Genomic DNA, 26,102 nt, shown 5'->3' with positions numbered 1-26,102 from the left:
CCAAGATCGCGCCATTGCACTCCAGCCTGGGCAACAAGAGCAAAAACTCTGTCTCAAAAAAAAAAAAAAAAAAATCAATGATAAAGAGTAAATTCCAAACAATTATATTTAATTCCAGAAAAGTAAAAACTCTGGATCTAAAGATCATAAAATCTAAGCTGCTCTTATAGAGTTTCTTTAAATAAACTTTTTTTTTTTGAGACAGAGTCTCACTCTGTCACCTAGGCGGGAGTGCAGTGGCACGATCTTGGCTTACTGCAACCTCCACCTCCTGGGTTCAAGTGACAGTCCTGCCTCACCTCCCGAGTACCTGGGGCTACAGGTGCCAGCCCCAACAACTGGCTAATTTTTGTATTTTTAGTAGAGACGGGTTTCACCATGTTGGCCAGGCTGGTCTTGAACTCCTGACCTCAAGTGATCCACCCACCTCAGCCTCCCAAAGTGCTGGGATTACATGTGTGAGCCACCACGCCTGGCTCTTCTTTCTTTCTTTTCTTTTTTTTGAGACTATCTCGCCCTGTTGCCCAGGCTGGAGTGCAGTGGTACGATCCCAGCTCACTGCAACTTCCACCTCCCAGTTCAAGCAATTCTTGTGCCTCAGCCTCACAAGTAGCTAGGTCTACAGACATGCACCACCATGCCTGGCTAATTTTTGTATTTTTAATAGAGATGGTGTTTCACCATGTTGGCCAGGCTGGTCTCAAACTCCTAACCTCAGGTGATCCACCCGCCTCAGCCTCCTAAAGTGCTGTGATTACAGCTGTGAGCCACCATGTCTGGCCAAAAACATCTTGATAAACTGTTGCTGGGCAGAATAGCAGCTTGAGTTCGTACTGATGATTCTGTTTGCAATCTATGTGTTTTTCTATTTTCCTCGAGTCCACCAAACTGAAGGGGTGTTTTAAAACTTTACCAAGTTAACCATGAATATATAATAATATTTCAGCGCTTCAACAAACAGCAGCACTTTGAATGTGATGTGAAATCCAAACAGGATAGCAGTCACTCATTCATATTACATGGACTATGACCAACAGGAAATTATGTTCTGAGGTAATAACATTAGATCATCCAGAAAGTGGAAATAATTTAAAACATGCAATTGTGAGATGTTGGATAAATAAATGATCCATTTCACTAATATTTATTAAGCACTTTCTAATCAATCCCTATGAGAAACAAATCTCCATCATAAAATTACCATAAAAGATAGCTATCGGCCAATTTCCCTCAGGAATAAATCTGAAGATAAACACACACATATACCATCTTGAGAGTCAGAAAGATAATTGGATTATTATGGTGTTAAGGGTGAACATGTGTCTGCCCTTTACTCTGATTAACTGGCAAAGATGGTGAAGTAAGTGGGCTTGTTGTGATGCAGAGCTGTGAGGCTCCAGTAAATTGCACCAACTATTAGCAGGCATCTTGGGAAAAAACCTGGAGAATTATTTAAGGCTTACGTTTCATTTAGAGAATAAAAATAGCAAGCACCTCAGCCACTTGAGTTTCTGGTTTCTTTTCTATCAGCGCCCCTTAGTGGTTGAATGACTGAATGGCCTTTTGGGCAGAACTAAACCTGAAGAGAGACAGTAATGGATGGGTGGACTCACCTAATGGCCTCTTTGATGGTAATCATAATGCCACCTTGAGTGGCAGCTCTAAACTGACACAGAGAGTGGAGAGAGGGCACAGCTTTGTCCAACCCTGCAAATCCTTTCAGGCTGGCAATTGCCTTCTTCCTTTCCAGCTTCCCCAGAATCCATAATAAGATTTCTTGGCAAAGTGACCTGGCAGAAAAAGCAGTTATGAATGAGCTTGTCATCTTACTCCATGCATCTAACAAGCTAACATAAAAAAAGAAAGAAAGGCTGTCAGGTTCCACTGCATTTTAAATGCTGGCACGATCTCCTAGTACTACTGAAATGCAGGAGTGGAAAGTATGCTTCTTGTGAATTTCAGAATGCAAATATCCTGAAATTCAATGACTGACTGACTAATCCTTGGCTCTGGCAGCAACCCTGATTTGCCACATGAGCCCCACGTGATTTTTTTTTTTTTTCGGTAATTCCAAGTGTACTACTGCCTTTGCATCAGGTACTGTCAAAGAAAGTACACACGGATAAAAATCATCTACTCTCAGCAAGACCAATAGCTGGAGACCAAGAAACTGCATACCAACAAAATATTGCTGATACCTCAACTCCTTTCATCTGTGTCAATCAACTAGAAGAGGAACTATATCAATGTTCACATGTTCCTTGTCTGTCTCTGATGAGGACATGACAGTGCTGTGAGGACTTGAGTTTTAAAACAAAAACCAGAGGCCAGGCGTGGTGGCTCACACCTGTAATCCCAGCATTTTGGGAGGCTGAGGCGGGTGGATCATCTCAGGTCAGGAGTTCGAGACCAGCCTGGCCAACATGGTGAAACCCCATCTCTACTAAAACTACAAAAATTAGCCGGGCGTGGTGGCAAGTGCCTGTAATCCCAGCTACCCAGGAGACTGAGGCAGGAGGATTGCCTGAACTCAGGGACGGAGGTTGAAGTGAGCCAAGATCGCACCACTGCACCCCAGTCTGGACAACAGAGTGAGACTCCGTCTCAAAAAACAAAAAACAAACAAAAAAAACAAGAGTTATTTTGTGGACTGTCCCTTGAAACCAAGTTCACAGATGTACAGCCTCCCTCTTCCACTGCATTCTCTTGTCATTGCCATTGTGGCTGTGGGCTATAGTGACGTGCTGACTCAAGCTGAAGAGCCAAGGGCACTATGTAAGCTTTGAATAGTACAAAAGATGGTGTTTTCCTTCACCACTTAGCAATGGTGATAATGATAGCTACCATTTATTGAGCTTACTATTTGCCAGGGACTGTGCTAAACATATTAATGCATATTGAGTCTTTACAATAACTTTGCAAAGAAGATACTATTATTGTATATTGGATTACATGTGAGGCTCTCCAAACACCAAAAATCATAATTCTATAGTACTTGAGATAAGATAACTCTTACCTGGAGGAAGAAACAACATAAATTACTGTGAAAATATAGCTGATATAAAATGAATCCTACTTAAATTCTATGACAAAGGAGTATTTTCTGGATGACTAAGAAATCCCTTCTTTCTAAACAACACACTGTATCACCAACACCAAATCCCAGGCTAAATACAAAGTGCCACATTCAGATCTAGATTTCCCAAACATGTTTTCTAACTCCCCACAAGGTCATTATGATCCATCCCCTATTTCCTCCTTCCTAGACATGTAATTGCAGTATTTCTCACTGATCGAAAAATGGCATGTTTACACGTGTAAACAGAGATTTTGTCTTTGAGATTTAGGACAGAGGCTGAGGAAAGTCATTGTAAAAACTGTATCCAATGCCCTGTGATCTGCAAAATTCTTGTTCTTTTCCAGATGAGCAAAATAGGAAGATCCCAGTGTTTTCCTGACTTTGAAAGGAAATGATAATTTCAAAGTGGCAAATATAAATTCAAAATAAGAACAAAAACAACATGCAAAAAAGACGTCACAATTTATAAACAAGTAAGATTCTATTTATAAACAAATAAGGGTCCCTTGATTGTTTACCTTATGTGAGAGACACTCTGCTTAGTAAAACAGTAGAGAAGAAAAAGCACTCCCAGGACAGGAAGCAGAGAATCCATCAAAACTGTTAAAGGTTCATTCCCAACCACGTACACCTAGAAAAAAGGAAATGGTGAAGAATAATCCCATGACTGCCTGGCCAGAGCAATGGGGATCACACACCAAACACCTAACAAGGCTCAGTGTCTTCAGCAGTATCTCCTCCGAATCACACCATTTTAGCTCCAAGGATGTGCTCAGACATGGCAATGAAACCATTTGAGTTTGGCAGACAGGCTGAAACGAGAGTGAACTGGAACAGCACCATTTCATGTGTGCAGTCTCTAGACCTGCCCAGAATCGGTCAACTACCCCGCTTTCTGACCTCTTCCTTTCCTACTTTTGGCTACGTCTGAGTTTCCTAATCTACCTATTGTTTAACTATATAACTGTCCTACTGCTGAAGGCCCTGCTATTAGGAACAAGTAATTACTACCAAAGGGAAAAACTTTAAACTAGATTTGGAAAATCAAACCAAACCAAACCAAACCCAAAACACTGCTGACTCCAGTTTCATCACTCTTAAGATGTGACCACCACATGGAAATGTCCTATTCTCCCTAATTCTATAAATGTTCAAAGAAATTATACTGTAGGGCTGGGCACAGTGGCTCATGTCTGTAATCCCAGAATTTTTGGAGGTCACGGAGGTAGGATTGTTTGAGGCCAGAAGTTCAAGCCTAGCTGAGCAACACAGTAAGACCCCATCTCTACAAAAACATTTAAAAATTAGCCAGGCTTGGTAGTGCATGCCTACAGTCCCAACTACTTGGGAGGCTGAGGCAGAAGGATGGCTTGAGCCCAGGAATTCAAAGCTGCAATAAGCTATGATCATGCTACTGCCCTCTAGCCTGGGCGACGGAGTAAGACCCTGTTTCTTACAAAAAAGAGAAAAGTAATTGCACTGTTCACCTAGATCTGTACTGGCTCTACACAGTTAAGTGTGTGAGGATGCTAACTACTGCCTATGAAAAAAAGTAAAAAAAAAAACCAAAAAACAAGTATGTGAGGATGGTGACTTTTATTAACAATCACAATGTTGCATGTTTTAGTTGTACCTTTCAATAAGGCTAGAACAAATGCATTCAATTCAATAAACTTTTACTGAACACTCACTGGGTTCAAAGCACTGTTTTAGGTACTGTAGTGAATATAAAAATCAGTAAGGGTCATTATCCTTCATATTGCTTGTGATATATGGGAAGAATAAAAAAAGTAAAACTATTATTATTATATTTGAGATGCGGTCTCTCTCACCCAGGCTGGAATGTAGTGGTGCAATCACAGCTCACTGCAGCCTCAATCTCCAAGCTCAAGTGATATTTTCATCTCAGCCTCCTGGGTAGCTGGAACCACAGGCACACACCACCATGCATGGCTAATGTTTTGTATTTTTAGTAGAGCTGGGGTTTTGCCATGTTGCTCAGGCTGGTCTCAAACTCCTGGGCTCAAACAATCCTCCCATCTTGTCCTCCCAAAGTGCTGGAATTACAGACATGAGCCACTGCACCCAGCCAAGTAAACCAATAATAATAATAATAATAATAATAAGGCAGATAATTGAAAGTATCTTAAGAAGTACAAAAATGTTATTCAAAACTCCAGTTAAACACAATAGGATTTCAAAATGTAATTCTGTTATAAGAAGTTAATTTAAACCTGATAGTATGGATAGTGATAATGGTAAAAAGAGAAAGAAAATGAGCTGACAATGATTATGATCATGGTATATGTTCCGGAAACCATGATAGGTTTTTATCTTTCAAGCACTATACTAGATTCTTTAAAGAGCTAGCTCGTGCCGGGCGCAGTGGCTCAAGCCTGTAATCCCAGCACTTTGGGAGGCCGAGACGGGCGGATCACGAGGTCAGGAGATCAAGACCATCCTGGCTAACACGGTGAAACCCCGTCTCTACTAAAAAATACAAAAAACTAGCCGGGCGAGGTGGCAGGCGCCTGTAGTCCCAGCTACTCGGGAGGCTGAGGCAGGAGAATGGCGTACGTAAACCCGGGAGGCGGAGGTTGCAGTGAGCTGAGATCGTGCCACTGCACTCCAGCCTGGGCGACAGAGTGAGACTCCGTCTCAAAAAAAAAAGAGCTAGCTCGTTAAAATCATAACAATCTCACAAAGTCAGTACTAGCGGCCCTATTTTGAGAGTGAAAGGGGCCCAGTGTGATGGCTTACACCTGTAATCCCAGCACTTAGGGAGGCCAAGGAGGGAGGATCACTTGAGCCCAGGAGTTTGAGAACAGCCTGGGCAACATGGTGAGACCCCATCTCTATAAAAAATAAAATAAGAGAGGGGGGAGGGGGGAGGGGGGAGGGATTGCATTGGGAGTTATACCTGATGTAAACGACGAGTTGATGAGTGCTGACGAGTTGGGTGCAGCATACCAACATGGCACAAGTATACATATGTAACAAACCTGCACATTATGCACATGTACCCTAGAACTTAAAGTATAATAATAAAAATAAAAATAAATAAAAAATAAATAAAATAAAATAAAAGGGAAGGGAAGGGAAGGGAAGCTCAAAGAAGCCCTTATTTATAGAAAGAGTTTTGAAGTAGGAATCAATGTTGTTCATGAAACTAAAGGTCATGGAGGTACTTTCATGAGCTGGAAAAATCTCTGTGCTTTTCCAGTGAGTCCTGTCTCTTAAAAATCAACCCTAATTTTTCACATCCCTTAAGCCTCCTGACTCCTCTCTGGAGCCTGTTAGCCAAGGAGCCAGCTTCCTGTGCATGATCTAATCTCCGTAAGCCCAGCTAAATGAAGTGCTGTGTACAGCAGCGTTCAGAAGTCATGTACAGGCCTAATGATGAAATCACCAATTACAGGAGGCAAAAGAAGAGATTCTTCCAGATAACGTAAAGACCTATTGTTCGGCTTTGGATCCTGTGTTCTCAGAGGTAATCCCTGTGGAGCCATCCTTCCTTACCAGGATTTTTTGTACAAAAAATAATAAACCCCCAAACAAGAACAACAAAGAAAACAAAAACAAATGGAGTTAAGTCTTCATTATTTACTGGCTTAATAGGGCCAAAGCACCCCAAACTTTAACAAGAACTCAACTGAGCACATTCCTCAGGGATATATGTTGTTGCTGATAAATTCCTCTGATTTGGCCAGGGGCAGTGGCTCACACCTATAATCCCACCACTTTGGGAGGCTGAGGCGGGCGGATCACCTAAGGTCAGGAATTCGACACCAGCCTGACCAACATGGTGAAACCCCGTTTCTACTAAAAATACAAAGTTAGCAGTGCGTGGTGGCACATGCCTGTAATCCCAGCTACTTGGGAGGCTGAGGCAGGAGAATTGCTTGAACCCAGGAATTGGAAGCTGTAGTGAGCCGAGATCATGCCACTGCACTCCAGCCTGGGCAACAAGAGTAAAACACTGTCTAAAAAAAAAAAAAAAAAAAAAATCCACTAATTTTTTGTTTGCTTCTTCCTTATACTTTTCTATATCTTCTTATAAGGAACAAGTACTACTTGTGCCTAAAATTTAGAAAATAATGTACAGCAATTTATACATATGTTATTTATTTTTGTGTAAAGGTTCAACAAATGTTTATTGAGTGCCACTTTTGTGCTAGCACACTTATAGCCCTGCAGATACGGTGCTGAACAAAGTATCTGCTTCAAGGAGCTAACATTCTAGTTGAGGAGGCAGGCAAGAAAAACCAACTATACAATACCAGGTAGTGACAAGTGCTAGGAGGAAAAATAAAGCAGGTTAAATGGATAACGATGAGGGGAAGAACATGCGGAAAGAGAGAGAAAAATTAAGAATAGCCTTTATAGGCTGGGTGCAGCGGCTCATGACACCTGTAATCCCAGCACTTTGGGAAGCAGAGGTGGGTGGATCACGAGGTCAGGAGTTCGAGACCAGCCTGACCAACATGGTGAAACCTGTCTCCACAAAAATACGAAAGTTAGCTGGAGGTAGTGGTGCACACCTGTAATCCCACCTACTCGGGAGGCTGAGGCAGGAGAATTCCTTGAACCCAGGAGGTGGAGGTTGCAGTGAGCCGAGATCATACCATTGCACTCCAGCCTGGGCAATACAGCAAGACTCCGTCTCAAAAAAAATTAAAAAAATAAAAAAGAAAAAAGAATAACCCTTATCAATTTACCAACTAGAATCTATCAAGTTCACAGATAGAAACAGAGAAATAAGACTTTTTTTAAGTGAAAAGATTTAGAATTAAGGCTTTCTTTTGGTTCAATCTGATAAATAAATGTTTTCTACAGTATCTTAAAGAATGTCAGTGGCCTCTCCTTGATCTATACACAATTGCCACCTCCCTTCCAACAATAATAGTAAATTTCTTCTGTACTGAATTCAAATCTACCTCCCTTTAAACTTCCTTGATGGAAGTACATGTATTCTTTACAAGTTTTGGGCTGGGTGCAGTGGCTCATGCCCATAATCCCAGCACTTTGAGGCTGAAGTGGGAAGATCACTTGTGCCCAGGAGTTCAAGACCAGCAACATAGCATGACCCCCATCTCTACAAAAAATAAAAATTAGCTGGGCATGGTGGTGCATGCCTGTACCCCCAGCTACACAGGCGGCTAAGGCAAGAGGATCTCCTAAGCCCAGGGGCTTGAGGCTGCAGTGAGCCACAGCACTACAGCCCGAGCAAGAGAACAAGATTCTGTCTCTAAAAAATAAATTAAAATAAAAAATAAGAGTTTTGGGCTGGGTATGGTGGCTCACATCTGTAACCCCAGCATTTTGGGAGGCTAAGGAGGGAGGATCACTTGAGTCTAGGAGCTTGAGACCAGCCTGGCCAGTAAGACGGAACCCTGTCTCTACTAAAAATGCAAAAATTAGCCAGGTGTGGTGTGGTGGGCCTGTAATGCTGGTACTCCAGAGGCTCACGCACAAGAATCATTGCTTGAACCCAGGAGGTAGAGGTTGCAGTGAGCCAAGATCGTGGCTACTGCACTCCAGCCTGGGTGACAGAGTGAGATACTGTCTCAAAAAATAAAATAAAATTAAATTAAAATTAAAAAGTTTTGGACTAGTCATCTAAAAACAATAATCAAAATCAGTTTCACATAACTATGTACAATTATGTGTCAATTAAAATTTAAAAATAATAAAAATACATAATTTTTAAAAATAAAGTTTCTTTTATCTGCCTTAAGCACTGCTATGCATCCTAATGACCAGATTGATTTTGGAGATGAAAGATATGCAATGATACTTATTAAATTGACCCAGCACAAGTTCTGCCTCCTCCATAAGCCTGCCATATACTTAATCTTCAACTGTTCATTCATTCACTCACTCATTCATTCAAATATTCAGCACCTAACCACTATGAAATGATTTTTCTTCTTCTCTAAATTCCAATTGCATTTTAGAGCCTGTGATATATAATTGGTCCAGGAATATAGTATATAGTTATCTCCCAACTCCTGAACTAGCCTGGAAGGCAAAAGTCAAGCTCCCTTCTTCAGCGCCTATCAGAGTAGATTATGAAGTGGTGCTACCTGAATTTTTGGTGACTAGGCAGTGAATATAGTAGTACACAATTTAAAGGAACCCCACTGTTACTGCTTTTATTTTTTTATTTTATATTTTTATTTTCTGAGACAAAGTCTTGCTCTGTTGTCCAGGATGGAGTGCAGTAGCACAATCTCGGCTCACTGCAACCTCTACCTCCCAGGTTCAAGTGATTCTCTTCCCTCAGCCTCCCGAGTAGCCGAGACTACAGGCACATCCCACCATGCCTGGCTAATTGTTACTGCTTTTATGAAGCAAACAATAACTACCATGTACTGCATTCCACTAAAGAGTGAGCCAGGTATTCGGCCAAACATTTAACATACAAAAAGTCTTCGTAAGAGGAGTCCTGCAGGTGAAGCATTTTTGTTCCCACTCTAAAAATGTGGAAAACTGAGGCTCAGAGAAGCAGTCGGTCAGTTGAGCAAAGACACATTGTTAGCAAATGGCAGAACCAGGATAAACCCAGATCTGTCTCACACAAAATCCATTCACAATCCACATAGAGGGAAAGCAGATGAGTGGCTGCCAGGGACTCGGAGGAGGTCAGAATGGGGACTGATTGCTTCGTGGATACGGGATTTCCATCTGGGGTGATGAAAAAGTTCTGGAACTAGATAGTGGTGATGGTTGGGCAACATCATGAATAGACTTAATGCCACTAAATTATACCATTTCAAATGGTTAAAATGGTAAATCTCATATGTATTTACTACAATATTAAAAATCCCCAAACACATACCCCTGGCCTCTCAATACTTACCTTCTCCCCCTGTGCATAATGAGATTTTCATTGCTTCAGTTCCTAGCCTATACCAATTTTATCCCAGCTGTCCCCACCCTCTGAGTCAGTAGATCCCAGTTTGTCAGGCTTTTAATAACTCTAGTCCTGCAAGCTCTGCAAGCTGGAGCCGAAGTGTCCGTGTGGCACCATGGACAGCGGCTTCTGTAACACCTCCCCTTCCTCCTACTTACACAGCTCCGTTTTCTTATACAGCTCCCCTCTATTAATACCAAGTTTTCCAGTAGATCTCCAGGGGCATACTCTGACCAGCTGCTTCCAAGGACATCCACCTTCTTCCAGTCTCTTGCCTAGTACTGAACTCCTATGCAGGTTAAAGTTCAGTCTGCACCTGACATCCAACATTACCCCCTATATACACTCCCAAAGTAGAATCTGGTCACTTCCCCCTTAACGTCTCCTGATCATTGGTTTATATTTGGAGTTTAGTAACCTATTCAGGGAAATGAGAGGCTGGACTGATTCAGCCAATGCTGCATTTCGAACTCAGCCAGCACTTACAATAGCCAAACAAAGCACTAAAAAGGAATAATCCTTCCCATGAAATCACACTACACATGGAAGAAACAGTTGGGGTAGTTCCTTCCAGCCTCCTCCACATTGGACTGGTATCAGTATGGACTGAAGAAGCAGCAAAGGCACAAGAGACAAGCTGTTCCTGCCCATGGAGGGCAGGGCCTGACTGCTCCACCTCTGTGCCCCAACATCTGGGTGTTGTGTGATTTCCTTGGACTGTGCTTATGTTCAGTCTCTTTCTAGTTGGGGGGCAGGGGGAGTCTTCCCTGATCACATGGAGGCAAAGTGGGATGGGAATTCAAGTTCTAAAACACAATACAGTACTTCGCACGTTATTTTTCTTTTCTTTTCTTTTCTTTTTTTTTTTTTTCACAGTCTCACTCTGTCGCCCAGGCAGGAATGCAGTGGCGTGATCTTGGCTCACTGCAACCTCCGCCTCTTGGATTCAGTATTTCCACGGACCAGTTTTGTGACTTAACACAAATCAGTGGACTTCTCTGAATCTGTTTCCTTATGTGTAAAACGAGGTTCGATAAATGGTGCTGTAAGGCCTCTTTCATATCTCATCTATGATTCTCTGACTTGACTGAAACTTTGCTCATTTCCTTCAGAATTCCCTTTTGGTACCTCAATCATTAAGAGGTGAGACTAGTTGAAAAAAATTAACCACTCTTCTAAAAAAAAAATGCAAAACAACTGAAGCTTCAATGTGACCAGATGTAATAAGTTTCTAACCCTTCCTCATATGCTTTCTGTTATGCTATCAGTCCTGAAGTTAGTTCTTTAAAGATGAAATCATATTCAGTTGAAAGGTTTTCTAGTTATTCTAGGTATTTCTACAACTAGGGATCCCCAAACAAAATACCAAGATATGGGAAAGCTGAAGCAGTGAAGGGAGAGACCCGAAGGCAGCTTTTCAATTGTGTGGTATGATAAAAGCCTCTCTGGGAGTAAGTGAAAGGATGCCTCGAAGAAAGGTTGAACCTGGCCAGGTGCGGTGGCTCACGCCTGTAATCCCAGCACTTTGGGAGGCCGAGTCGGGCAGACTGCCTGAGGTAAGGAGTTCAAGACCAGCCTAGCAACATGGTGAAACCCTGTCTCTACTAAAAATACAAAAAATTAGCTGGGTGTGGTGGTGGGTGCCTATAATCCCAGTTACTTGGGAGGCTCCGGCAGGAGAATCCCTTGAACCGGGGAGGTGGAGGTTGCGGTGAGCCGAGATCACGCCACACCACTGCACTCCAGCCTGGGCAACAGAGAGACTCCATCTCAAAAAAAAAAAAAAAAAAAAAAAAAAAAGAAAAGAAAAACTGAACCTCCGCTTACCTGTGGTTTTTCAAATATAAACATGCAGCAAGAGCTGAGAGGCAAAGTCAGAGGCCAATGTGGGTCAATGAAAACAGATTAGGCAAGGATACAGACTGGTACCAACAACCCCAGTGGCAGTCTGGGGATTTCCTTGTTCCTTTCTGGGGATTTCCACATTTCTTCCTGATTGCCCCTCGGCTTTCTTTCGCAGATCCAGCCAGCTATGATATGAGGCGTCTGCGGTTAAGCCTTACAATCCTTCATCTAAGCTTAGAGCGCTACTCTGCAATAAGCGATAGGATGATCTTAGCTATGGCCCACACACTACTGTAACTCTTTGCCTACCTGACTAGGAACTTCTTGAAGGCAGCAGTTGGCTCTTAATCATTTCTGTATTTGTGAACCTGGCAAAGTGTCTGGCATTCAGTAAATACCTGATAAATGTTTTTGTGACTGATTGAATCAAAGAATAAATGAACAAAGTAGGCTGCTGTTTATTTTCTCAAAAGCTCTATTTTTGTGGGGAAGTTACAATGCCCTATGCATTTCCTTTCTCTTTCCCTCCCTCTCTCCCTCCTTTCCTTCCTTCCTTCCTCTCTCCCTCCCTCCTTCCCTCCCCCTTTCCTCTCCCTCCCTCCCCTTTTCCTTTCCTTTCTTTTCCTTTCCTTCCCCTCCCACCCCTCCTCCCTTCCTTTCTTCCTTCCTTCCTTTTTTAAGCTGTACCTAGTGGCGATTCCATCAGTGCTAACTAACAGAGCAGAATCATAGAACTTCAACTATGAAAGGGAGAGTGGACTGAGCAAAGCTGGACTTTATATTGGCTTGTACAGCATCTACCTTCAATATCTGGAGGATGGAATTTTTCTGGAAGGATTGGCTAGAAATTTAAAAGAGAAAGAAAAAAGTGGGTGGAATCAAAATGGTCAAAAATATTAAGAATAAACACGTGTTTCTGTTTCAAAGCAAACAAAATAAAACAAAACAGAAAGGAGTTCTCACATGCTCCATTACTTTCTTTCTTTTTTTTGAATTCTTGAGAGGGAGCCTTGCTCTGTCACCCAGGCTGGAAAGCAGTGGCGCGATCTTGGCTCACTGCAACCTCCGCCTCCCAGGTTCAGGTGATTCTCCTGCCTCACCCACCTGAATAGCTGGGATTACAGATGCCCATTATGCCCAACTAGTTATTTATTTATTTATTTATTTATTTATTTATTTATTTTGAGACGGAGTTTTGCTCTTGTCACCTAGGCTGGAGTGCAATGGTGCGATCTCGGCTTACTGCAACCACTGCCTCCTGGGTACAAGCGATTCTCCTGCCTCAGCCTCCTGAGTAGCTGGGATTACTGGCACCCACCACCACACCTGGCTAATTTTCATATTTTTAGTAGAGATGGGGTTTCATTATGTTGGCCAGGCTGATCTTGAACTCCTGACCTCAAGCGATCCACCCACCTCAGCCTCCCAAAGTCTTTTTTTTTTTTTTTTTTTTGAGATGGAGTCTCGCTCTGCTGCCCAGGTTGGAGTGCACTGGTGCAATCTTGGCTCCCTGCAACCTCTGCCTCCCAGGTTCAAGTAATTCTCCCGCCTCAGCCTCCTGAGGGATTAAAGGGACCTGCCACCACACCCGGCTAATTTTTTATTTTTTATTTTTTTGTTAGTAGAAATGGGGTTTCACCACGTTGGCCAGACTGTTCTTAAACTCCTGACTTCAGGTGATCCACCTGCCTTGGCCTCCCAAAGTGCTGGGATTATAGGTGCAAGCCACCACACCTGGCCATGTGCCCCATTTCTCATTCCATAGACTTCAATGACATTGCTAAGCACGTCCCTTAGAGACTACTGCAGAGTAGTTGAAAGAGCACAGGGAAGTCAGTAGTCAGGAAACTTGGATGTGAATTTTGTTTCTGTCACCTTTGTGACTGCCCCAAATTACACATTAAATGAGTGAACATGGATAAGACATTTAAGTCTCTCTCAGTCTCCATTTTCTCATTTATAATGTAGGTATCAAGCTTTTGGCATAAGGACAAATTAAGATAATTCATGTTAAAGGATTTTGTGAAATATATATACCCCATACAAATATTAGATTTATTCCTGAATGTTTTATATGTTTGATGCTATTGTGAATGGAAATATTTTCTTAACTTATGGGCTTATCTTTTACAGGGATGTACATGTGTGGGAATACAAACATGACGGGCCTGTTCGGAATCAAGCTGACGGAATCCTAACACTGAAATTCAGTACAGGCTGGAACTTGATTTTACACCTCCTAAAGATTAAACTAGTCAAATACAGCCTTCTAAAACATTACAGTGATCTTTCTGATAGTAGTGTTCCAGAACTTCTAATGCACTTGCTGAGTGTAATTAAGACTTGTGAGAGGAAAAAAGAACAAGGCAAGTTACCTAATATAGCAAGTATTTTGCACTGTGCATGCTTTCAGAACATATTGCATAAGATCGTCTTTTTAAAAAACAAGTTTCCCTGAACCAAAAGAGAACTGACAGTTTTTTGAGCACTTATGTGCTACAATATGCCATGAACCCACCACGTTACCTTATTTCATCCCCACAAATCAAATGATAAATAAGTTACCTAAAGTCGCACGGACAGTCAACTTTGGAGCCAGATTCCAACCTAGGTCTGTCTGGCTGAAAGGTGCTACACCATACCAGAGAGTCTGAACCAAAGCATTTAGAAAAGCTAACATTTGCAATTCCCACAGACTTGAAGGATACTTCTTTTGGTCTTTTGCTTGTAATTCAAGGTCACAGTTCAATTACACATGGACATTTCCAGAAAGAATTATTGCCAGTGCAGGGAACCAAGGTTAGAAGGAGACTAACTTTTCACTATAAAGTTTTTTGTCCTTCTTAAATTTGTACCATGTGCAAACATGATCTTTTCTAAATACAGAAAGGGAGAGTGAAAGGGAAGGAAAGATTGGTTCCTGGACCTGCTCTGCCACTCCCCAACTGTATGATTTAGAACAAGTCACTTCACAAAATCTTTTGGATTTTATTTTCTTTACTACAAAATGAGGGGTTAATTTGTAAAAACTCATAGACTATACAACTCCAACAGTGAACCCCAATGTAAACTATTGACTTTGGATGATACTGAGGCATTAATGTGGGTTCATCAATTGTAACAAATGTACCAGGCTGTCTGGAGATAAATATATGGGACCTCCCTATACTTTCCACTTAATTTTTCTGTGAACCTAAAACTGCTCTTAAAAAATAAAGTCTATTGGTGGGCGTGGTGGCTCATGCCTGTAATCTCAGCACTTTGGGAGGCTGTGGGTGGATCCCCTGAGGTCAGGAGTTAGAGAAAAACCCGGCCAACATAGCGAAGACCCACCTCTACTAAAAATACAAAAATTAGCCGGGCATGGTGGCACATGCCTATGATCCCAGGTATAATCCCAGCTACTCGGAGGCTGAGGCAGGAGAACCACTTGAACCCAGGAGGCGGAGGCTGCAATAAGCTGAGATTGCGCCACTGCACTCCAGCCTGGATGACAGAGCGAAACTCCATCTCAGAAAATAATAATAATAAATAAAGTCTATTTAAAAAGTGAGGTTATACTAAATTATTTCTGAAGTTCCTTCCAGTTCTAAGATTCTATTATTCTAATTTACTCTGCAAATCTAATTAAAAATTCAGAAAGAGTCAAATATCCAATCTGACAGAATAACTGTAATTAGAAATTCATTAAGATTAGATGCCGAAAAGACTTGAATAATTAAAGTCAAGATTCCCTGAATCTGGAAACAGAGAGATAAAATGGAAATGAGAATGTAGGAAATAAACTAATTAAGTGCCTCCTAGTTTTTCCTACCCTAACATTTCTTCTGCTTTTAGGAAGAGTGTCAGGCAAGTACTGTGAAGAATGCTAAAAGGAAACGTTTTTGCCATTTCAGAATCTAGCCAGTCCTCTTACAAGCAAAAAATGTCCAAATAAAAAGGAATTGTAACTCTCTTCTTATATTGTCCTACCCAGAACCAATCTCTGTGCAATCTAGGCCTCCCTTCACCTCCCTAGGCAAAGAATACACTATTAATCCTTCTCATGCCAGGGAGGACAAAAAATTTACACATTCTAAGGACTGGGCCCCAGGCATTCAGAGCAGAAGGAGAGAATGAGGAACCACTGGACTAAAAGTGTTTTGAGTTGCATATCCCTTTTATGTCTTAGATAATTTTACCAGATAGAAGGTACATATATAGAAGTGAGAATCATTTATGCAGATAAAGTACATGTGGCTGTGCCAAGTTTTCAATTCAATTCAACTAGCACCTATGAATGCACCTATATGCGGAGAACTTTCCTCCTGGCCCCCCAGAGCCATCAGAACCACCTGCTCTACACCCTGCTGAAGTGAAGGATACAAGAGTAAAAAGGCCTTCCCCTACAATTGTTCCTATCATAAAATTTTCATTCAAAGCACTGACGGTTTATTCTTTTCTTTCTTTGCTTTTTTTTTTTGAGACGGAGTCTCGCTCTGTTGCCTAGGCTGGAGTGCAGTGGCACGATCTCGGCTCACTGCAACCTCCGCCTCCCGGGTTCAAGCAATTCTCCTGCCTCAGCCTCCCGAGTAGCTGGGACTACAGGCGCATGCCACCACGTCCAGCTAATTTTTTGTATTTTTAGTAGAGATGGGGTTTCACAGTGTTAGACAGCATGGTCTTGATCTCCTGACTTCATGATCTGCCCACCTTGGCCTCCCAAAGTGCTGGGATTACAGGCGTGAGCCGCTGCGCCCAGCCCAAGGGTTTATTCTTTAAATACCAAAATGTATTTATATTTTAGGCTGGCGCAGTGGCTCACACCTATAATCCCAGCACTTTGGGAGGCTGAGGCAGGTGGATCACGAGGTCAGGAGATCGAGACCATCCTGGCTAACACTGTGAAACTCCGTCTCTACTAAAAATATAAAAAATTAGCCAGGCGTGGCGCCAGCTACTAGGGAGGCTGAGGCAGGAGAATGGCATGAACCCAGGAGGCAGAGCTTGCAGTGAGCCAAGATTGCACCACTGCACTCCAACCTGGGCAACAGAGTGAGACTCCGTCACACACACACAAAAAATTTATTTACATTTTAATGCTTTCAGAAGGAAGTATTTCTTTCTTTCTTTCTTTCTTTTTTAAGATAGAGTCTCGCTCTGTTGTCCACGCTGGAGCGCAGTGATGCGATCTCGGCTCACTGCAACTTCTGTGTCCCCGGTTCAAGCAACTCTCCTGCCTCAGCCTCCCAAGTAGGTAGAATTACAGGCACGCGCCACCACGCCCGGCTAATTTTTTTTGTATTTTTAGTAGAGACAGGGTTTCACCATGTTGGCCAGTTGGTCTCGAACTCCTGACCTCAAGTGATTCACCTGCCTCAGCCTCCAAAAGTGCTGGGATTATAGACGTGAGCCACTGTGCCTGGCCCTAGAAGGAAATATTTCTTGGGAGGCTGAGGCAAGAGAATAGCTTGAACCTGGGAGGCAGAGGTTGCAGTGAGCCAAGATCGTACCACTGCACTCTAGCCTGGGCGACAGAGTGAGACTCGGTCTCAAAAAAAAAAAGTATGGGCCAGGTGAAATGACTCATGCCTGTAATCCCAACACTTTGGGAGACTGAGGCAGGTGGATCATCTGAGGTCAGGAGTTCGAGACCAGCCTGACCAACGTGGTGAAATCCCATCTCTACTAAAAATACAAAAAATTTGTCAGGCATGGTGGCAGGCACCTGTAATCCCAGCTACTGGGGAGGCTGAGGCAGGAGAATTGCTTGAACCCAAGAGGCGGAAGTTGCAGTGAGCTGAGATCATGCCATTGTACTTCAGCCTGGGAAACAAGAGCGAAACTCTGTCTCAAAAAAAAAAAAAAAAAAAAAGTATGGAGAGACTGAGATGAGATCAGTGAGGACAATTTCTTTGAAGTGAGCTGTTTGTTAAGCCAGGAGCCCATCCCTCAACTCATCAATAATGAAAAGACAACAACCCAATTTAAAACTTGACAAAAATTAGCCGGATGTGGTGGCGCACGCCTATAATCCAAGCTACATGGGAGGCTGAGGTAGTAAAATCGCTTGAACCTGGGAGACAGAGGTTGTTGCAGTGAGCTGAGGTCTCGCCACTGCACTCCAGCCTGGGAGACAGAGCAAGACTCTGTCTCAGAAAAAAAAAAAAGAGAAAGGAAAAAGGGTCTTAATAGATGCTTCTCCAAAGAAGACATGAAAATGGCCAATAAGCACCAGAAAAGCTGTTCAATATCATTAGCCATTAGGAAACGTAAATCAAAATGATAATGAGATACTACTTTACTCCCACTAGGAGGACTAGAATAAAAAAGGCAAGACAGGTAATAAATTCTGGCCAGATGTAAAGAAAGTGGAGCCCTCATATATTGCTGGTGGGAATGTAAAACGGTGTAGTTGCTTCGGAAAAGTGTGGCAGGTCCTCAAAAGGTTAAACATACAGTTACAATATGATCCAGCATTTCACTCCAAAGTACATAGGCGAAAGAAGCGATAACATAGGTTCACACAAAAACTAATTGTGTACACCAGTGTTTACAGCAGCATTATTCATGAGAGCCAAATGGTGAAAATGACCCAATTATCCATCAACAGATGAATAGATACGTAAAATGTGGTATATCCATATAATGGCATACTTTTTGGCAATAAAAAGCACTGAAGTACTGCTTCATGCTGCAATACAAATGAACCTTAAAAATATCAGGCTCCAGTGCAGTGGTGTTTACAACTAATTAATCACAACCAGTTACAGATTTATTTGACCTCTTTCCGCTCTGACTGCTTCATTTGACTAGATTTGAAAGAAGCCAATCACAAAAGACCATAAATTGTATGGTTCCATTGATATGAAATGTCCAGAATAGGCAAATCTATAGAGACAGAAAATAGATTAGTGGTTGCCTAACGCTATGAGCAGAGTGGGGAGAATGGAGAATGACAACTAATGGATATGGGTTTCTTTTAAGGAGAACAAAAATATTCTAAAATTAGACTGATGATGGTTACAAAACCCTATGAATGTACTAAAAAACACTGAGCTGTACACTTGAAATGAGTGGACTGTATGTTACATGAATTTTTATCTTAATAAATCTGTTAACAAGAATAAAAAAAGAGAGAAAAAAAGAGCTGGAAATGTTCCCGAATGCTTCTCTAAAATTAAACACTCTTTTGTTAACCTCCATGTTACCTAGTGAGCTGCTGGATCAATTTACTCAGCCCCAATATTTTCCTTATTTCCTGCCTTTGAGCTGTACTCTATAATTTAGTATTAACAGAAAGTTAATAGACACAACACATCCTTTGTTGTTAAATTTTACCCAGTGTTTACCATTTTCCCCCAACATACACATTTCCTCTGTTTTCCCACTGCAGCTGGCTGCCAAAACCTTGCAGAGAGAATAATTACCCTTCCGCCTCTCTTAGTTTCACGACAGTGCCAATCCTTGGTGCATAATCAAGTGTCTACAGAAAACTAATGGTTTGCTTGCCTCTCCAGGGGGCTTTAAATTCGCCAAACTGTTGACCAAACTATGAAGATTTCCTCCCTCCTTTTTGGGGACCAAGAATAGGAGACATGGCAGGATTCATTATGTCCAGATCTCTCTGTTTTTTAGAGGATAACTCCCTTGCTAGAAAGAAATACTCGGTTTGCTTTTTTTTCTCCCTCTAAGTTTACTGACTTCCAAGGCATATTATAAGGGGTTTCCACCAAAATTTAGTCACAATTAGTCTTACCCCTATCCTGACAGTACTTTCAAGTCTTTCCAACATTCTAAACCCAACCACTTGGCAGTTTTTCATCATGCTATTTCTTGGATGGGACATGGTCTTTCTGAAAGTTAGTAGGCCACTGTTCTCTAATTTAGAACATTTGCTTTCTAGACTGCTCTAGTAATTTCTTATCTCTCCATAATCTGAAAGTCTTTGCCTAGAAGACCGCTCTTTTCAGGAGTCTATCCATGAGGCATTAAAAAATAAAAACAGCATTATATTCACATAGTTACCATGTCATCTTTCAATCTCTGAGCAATCTGATTCCATATTTGTGTGCCAGGTCAACCCTTAAAGGGTAGACTTTATTTTTAAAAATAGTGAAAATAAATAAAAGGGTAGTAAACATTCCACTTTACAAATAAAGTGAGTGAGGCCAGGCACGGTAGCTTATGCCTGTAATCCCAGCACTTTGGGAGGCCAAGGCAGGCGGATTGCTTGAGGTCAGGAGTTTGAGACCAGCTTGGCAAACATGGTGAAACCCTGTCTCTACTGAAAATACAAAAATTAGCTCAGTGTGGTGGTGGGTGCCTGTAATTCCAGCTACTGCGGAGGCTGAAGCAAGAGAATCGCTTGAACCTGGGAGGCGTAAGTTGCAGTCAGCCAAGGTCATGCCACTACGCTCTAGCCTGGGTAACAGAGTGAGACTCTGTCTCAAAAACAAAAAAAAAGAAATGAAGTGAGTGCTATGGAGAATGAGTTTGCATTTTCTCTCTGTGAATCTACTAGTATCATGCAGAAAGCTTAAAGCAAAACAAAACTATCTGCCTTCTTATCTGAAAGAATGTAATTTACTTTATACCCTCATGTACTGCTGATGGGAATGTAAAATGGTGCAGTCACTTTGGACAACAGTCTAGAAGTGCCTCAAACAGTTAAACATAGAGTTACTATATTATCCAGCAATTCTATTACTAGGTATATACCAAAAAGAAATGAACACATAAATATACACAATAATGTATACATAAATGTCCATAGCAGCATTATTCATAATAGCCAAAATGTTATTATGGTTATTATGGAAACAACCTAAATGTCCATTTACTGATGAACAGATAAAATGAAGCATGTTAATACAAGAGAACACCATTTGGCAATGAAAAGAAATGAAGTATGGCTCCATGTGATAATATCATGCTAAGTGAAAGAAGCCAATCACAAAAAAAACCATGTTGTACAATTCCATTTATATGAAATGTACAGAATAGGCAAAACTTGAGAGAGAGAATACAGGTTAGTGGTTGTCTATTTATAGGGGACGGGGGATTGATGGTGGAGAGATTTCAGAGTGATGGCTAAGTGGTGTGGGGAGGGTTCTTTTCTTTCTTTCTTTCTTTTTTTTTTTTTTTGTTTGTGAGACAGAGTCTTGCGCTGTCACCCAGGCTGGAGTGTAGTGGCGTGATCTCGGCTCACTGCAACCTCTGCCTCCCAGGTTCAAGCGATTCTCCTGCCTCAGCCTCCCAAGTAGCTGGGATTACAGGCGTGCGCCACCACGTCCAGCTAATTTTTATATTTTTAATAGAGACGGGATTTTGTCATGTTGGTCAGGCTGGTCTCGAACTCCTGACCTCAGGGATCCTCCTGCCTGGGCATCCTAAAGTGCTGAGATTACAGGCATGAGCCATTGTGCCCGGCCAGGGTTTTCTTTTTTGAGAATAAAAAGTTCTAAAGACGATCGTGATGACAGTTGTACATACCTACGAATATACATAAAAGCCATTGATCTGCACCTTTACTTATTTATTTATTTATTTATTTATTTATTTATTTATTTATTTATTTTGAGAGAGAGTCTTGCTCTGTCACTCAGCCAGAGTGCAGTGGTGCGATCTCGGTTGACCACAACCTCCCGGGTTCAAATGCTTTTCCTGCCTCAGCCTCCCAGGGAGCTGGGATTACAGGCGCCCACCACCATGCCCAGCTAATTTTTGTATTCTTAGTAGAGACAGGGTTTCGCTTCGTTGGCCACGCTGGTCTCGAACTCCTTACCTTAGGTAATTCACCCACCTTGGCCTCCCAAAGTGCTGGGATTACAGGCGTGCCTGTACACTTTATTTTTATTTTTTATCTTTTCGTTTTTTGAGGCAGCGTCTTGCTCTATTGCCCAGGCTGGAGTGCAGTGGTGCGATCTCAGCTTACTGTGACTTCCATCTCCCAGGTGCAAATGATACTTCTGCCTCAGCCTCAAGAGTAACTAGGATTACAGGCATGTGCCATCACATTCAGCTAATCTTTGTATTTTTATTTATTTATTTTGAGACAGAGTCTCACTCTGTCACCCAGGCTGGAGTACAGTGGCACAATCTCGGCTCACTGCAACCTCTGCCTCCCAGGTTCAAGTGATTCTCCTGCCTCAGCCTCCTGAGTAGCTGGGACTACAGGTGCGTGCCACAACATTCGGCGAATTTTTTGTATTTTTAGTAGAGACGGGGTTTCACCATGTTAGCCAGGATGGTCTTGATCTACTGACCTCATGATCCGCCCATCTTGGCCTCCCAAAGTGTTGGGATTACAGGCGTGAGCCACCGTGCCAAGTCTTTTTTTTTTTTTTTAATAAAACTGGTTTATTGAAGTATACTTTAAAAACCATAAAACCATTTATTTTAAATATACAGTTCAGTGAATTTTAGTAAATTTACAGATTTGCAAAACCATCACAACAATACAATTTTGGAATCTTTCCTTCATCAAAAGATCCCTTGTGCTATTTGTAATTGCTCCCTGTCCTACCTACTAAATTCACGTACAGGTTTTCATATGAACATGTTTTCTTTTTTTTCTGTTTGAGACGGAATCTCGCTCTGTCACCCAGGCTGGAGTGCAGTGGCACAACCTTGGCTCACTGCAAGCTCCACCTCCCAGGTTCACGCCATTCTCCTGCCTCAGCCTCCCAAGTAGCTGTGACTACAGGTACCCGCCACCACACCTGGCTAATTTTTTTGTATTTTTAGTAGAGACGGGGTTTCACTGGGTTAACCAGGATGGTCTCGATCTCCTGACCTCATGATCCACCTGCCTCGGCCTCCCAAAGTGCTGGGACTACAGGCATGAGCCACCGCGCCCAGCCTATATGAACATGTTTTCATTTCTCTTGGGAATATACCTAGTAGTGGAATTGCTGGGTCATATGATAACTCCATGTTTAACTTTTTGAGGAAATGTCAAACTATTTTCCAAAGCAGCTGTACCTTTTTCACATGAAATACAGTTTTGAAAGCTGTTTTCTAATGTAAAAGTGTTCAGCAGTAAATTATTATAAATATATTAAAATAAACCTTATTTATTATTTTTATTTTTTATAGAGATCGGGTCTCACTATATTGACCAGGCTGGTCTAGAACTCCTACCCTCAAGCAATCCTACTGCCTTCGCCTCCCAAAGTGCTGGAATTATAGGCATAAGCCACCACACTGGGCCTAAAATAAACTTTAAAGAATATTTATCCTAATTCCATCTAGCCATAACACAGTGAATTTCATTTGTTTTCCAAAAGCATATACCACATATATTTATAAGGTTGTGATAATAAAGAACATAACACTTAGATTCTTAGTTTTCATTCATTTTTTTTCTTCCTATGAATAGAAAAGCAGTTTTCACTCTTGTTATATATTTATGTAGTCATTTGCAGGAATCATTTATTCAGACTTAATTTGTCATGACAGTGATTACTATCAAAAGTTATAAAGTAGATTCAATTATCATACACTTTTAGGAAGGCTAGAATACTGAAAACACCCGTCAATTTCTTTTTTTGTTTGTTTGTTTGGAGACAGAGTCTCGCTCTATCCCAGGCTGGAGTGCAGTTGCACAATATTGGCTCACTGCAACCTCTGCCTCCTGGGATCAAGCGATTCTCCTGTCTCAGCCTCCTAAGTAGCTGGGATTACAGGTGCATGCTACCACGCCCGGCTAATTCTTGTAGTTTTAGTAGAGAGGGGGTTTTGCCATATTGGCCAGGCTGGTCTTGAACTGCTGGCCTCAGGTGATCCACCCTCCTCAACCTCCCAAAGTGCTGGGATTACAGGTGTGAGCTACCATGCCCCGCTCCGTGTCAATTTCTTCAAAAGACATGCTTTCATCAGTGGCATTTGCCAGTCAGAAAATCTAAACTATTTCAACATTTAGAATAAATGATGCAATTAACAGAGTTTCAAAAATATATCAGTTTTTTCACTTAAAAAGGTCAGCTCGCCAGACACAGTGGCTCACGTCTGTAATCCCAGCTCTTAAGGGGGCAGAGGCAAGAGGATAGCTTGAGCCCAGGAGTTTGAGACCTGCCTGGACAATACAGCGAGACCTCATTCTCCACAAAAAGGAAAAACAACAACAAAAGACTAAAAAAGGTCAGCTTATAGTTTCCGGTTTTCATAGTGAAAAGATTCTGACAGCTTGGAGCTTTAGATTAGTTATTCCAATGCTTCAAGTGCCAATTAAAAGGTAAAATTATTTTAAAAGGCTGGGAGCAGTGGCTCACACCTGTAATCCCAGCACTTTGGGAGACTGAGGAAGGAGGATCGCTTGAGGCCAGGAGTTCAAGACCAGAATGGGCAATGTGGAGAGATCCCCATCTTTACAAAAAAAGAAAAAATTTTTAAAAAATTTTTAAATAAGAAGGCAATAAAAACATTAGTGGCTCAGATTACCAACCTTAAACACATCCTCAATGCATCTACTAAGTTCTTCTTCTGTCACCAAAATAGTTCCTGGTACCATGTCACTCTCTGGAATCTCTAGAAAAACAAAAACAAAAACAAAAACACAAAATTACCCATATTTAGTGCCTCACTGAATAGAACATATTAAAGCTAAGGAAGAAAGTTTTACTAAAAAGATGGCTCAGTAAGTAACAGATAAGATCAGAAAATTGACACGGTTACCATTGAACAATATACCCTTCATACACATTTCATAGAATATATGATGCCAGTGATTATAAACATGAATTGTTATTTTACATATCACTAAGAAAAAACACCAACATTGCCAATTAACCTATAACACATTATCACTTAGAATTTTCATTTTAGGCCAGGGACTGTGGCTCACGCCTGTAATCCCAGTACTTTGGGAGGCCGAGGCGAGCGGATCACAAAGTCAGGAGTTCGAGACCAGCCTGGCCAATATGGTGAAACCCGGTCTCTACTAAAAATATAAAAAGTTAGCCAGATGTGGTGGCGCAGGCCTGTAGTCCCAGCTACTCAGGAGGCTGAGGTAGGAGAATCACTTGAACCCAGGAGGTGGAGGTTGCAGTGAGTTGAGATTGTGCCACTGCACTCAAGCCTGGGCAACAGAGTCAGACTCTGTCTCAAAAAAAAAAAAAAAAAAAAGAATTTTCATTTTAAACTTAATTGAATAAAAATTGGGGATTGGATAAATGAAAATGGCAGCGTTGGCCAAGTGCGGTGGCTCATGCCTGTGATCCCAGCACTTTGGGAGGCCAAGGTGGGTGGATCACAAGGTCAGGAGATCGAGACCATCCTTGCTAATACAGATAAAATCTATCTCTACTAAAAATACAAAAAATTAGTCTGGGTGCGGTGGCTCACGCCTGTAATCCCAGCACTTTGGGAGGCCGAGGTGGGCGGATCACGAGGTCAGGAGTTCGAGACCAGCCTAACCAACATGGTGAAACCCCATCTCTAATAAAAATACAAAAATTAGCCAGGCGTGGTGGCCTGCGCCTGTAATCCCAGTTACTCAGGAGGTTGAGGCAGGAGAATCGCTTGAACCCGGGAGGCTGAGGTTGCAGTGAGCTGAGATTATACCACTGTACTCCAGCCTGGGTGACAGAGCAGGACTCCGTCTCAAAACAAACAAACAAACAACAAAAAAAATGTAGCTAGGCGTGGTGGTGGGCGCCTGTAATCCCAGCTACTCGGGAGGCTGAGGGAGGAGAATGGCGTAAACCTGGGAGGCGGAGTTGCAGTGAGCTGAGATCGCGTCACTGCACTCCAGCCTGGGTGACAGAGCGAGACTCTGTCTCAAAAAAAGAAAAAAGAAAGAAAATGGCAGAGTTAATAGTTGTATCTAGGTGATAGGTACATAAGAGTTCATTATATAATCTCTATAGCATGTGTTTTAAAATTTCCCTTCAAAAAGTTTTAAAATAGTTATATTTTATTTTTATTTATTTGAGACAGGGTCTTGCTTTATAACCCAGGTTTTGGAGTGGAACTGTGCAATCATGGCTCACTGAAGCCTCAACCTCCTGGGCTCAAGTGATCCTCCTACCTCAGCTTCCTGAGCAGCTGGGAATACAGGCGTGCACCAACACGCCCACCTAATTTTTAAAATGTTTTCTAAAGGCAGGTTCTCATTATGTTACCCAGCCTGGTCGCAAACTCCTGGGCTCAAGCGATCCTCCCGCCTCAGCAATCCCAGCACTTTTGGAGGCTCAAGCAGGAAGATCACTTGAGCCCAGGAGTTCCAGATCAGCCTGGACAATATAGGAAGACCCCAACTCTATAAAAAACAAAAATTTT

At 41.9% G+C, this 26,102-nt stretch overlaps 1 protein-coding gene across 1 annotated transcript in view; it reads right to left on the bottom strand.

The window, feature by feature from the left end:
• The window catches only part of TANGO6 (transport and golgi organization 6 homolog (Drosophila)), a 289,584-nt gene that overhangs the window by 225,302 nt on the left and 38,180 nt on the right, over positions 1–26,102 (bottom strand). The window contains exons 7-9 of the mRNA XM_011976674.1: positions 24,268–24,350; positions 3,598–3,710; positions 1,614–1,790 (exon numbers count right to left, since the gene is read on the bottom strand). Of these exons, the coding sequence (XP_011832064.1) occupies positions 1,614–1,790; positions 3,598–3,710; positions 24,268–24,350 (373 nt within the window). The remainder of the gene's footprint in view (positions 1–1,613; positions 1,791–3,597; positions 3,711–24,267; positions 24,351–26,102) is intronic.

The sequence above is a fragment of the Mandrillus leucophaeus genome, unplaced genomic scaffold (assembly GCF_000951045.1).
Source record: "Mandrillus leucophaeus isolate KB7577 unplaced genomic scaffold, Mleu.le_1.0 Scaffold17, whole genome shotgun sequence".
Lineage (NCBI taxonomy): Eukaryota > Metazoa > Chordata > Mammalia > Primates > Cercopithecidae > Mandrillus > Mandrillus leucophaeus.
This window is presented reverse-complemented; position numbering and strand designations above follow the sequence as displayed.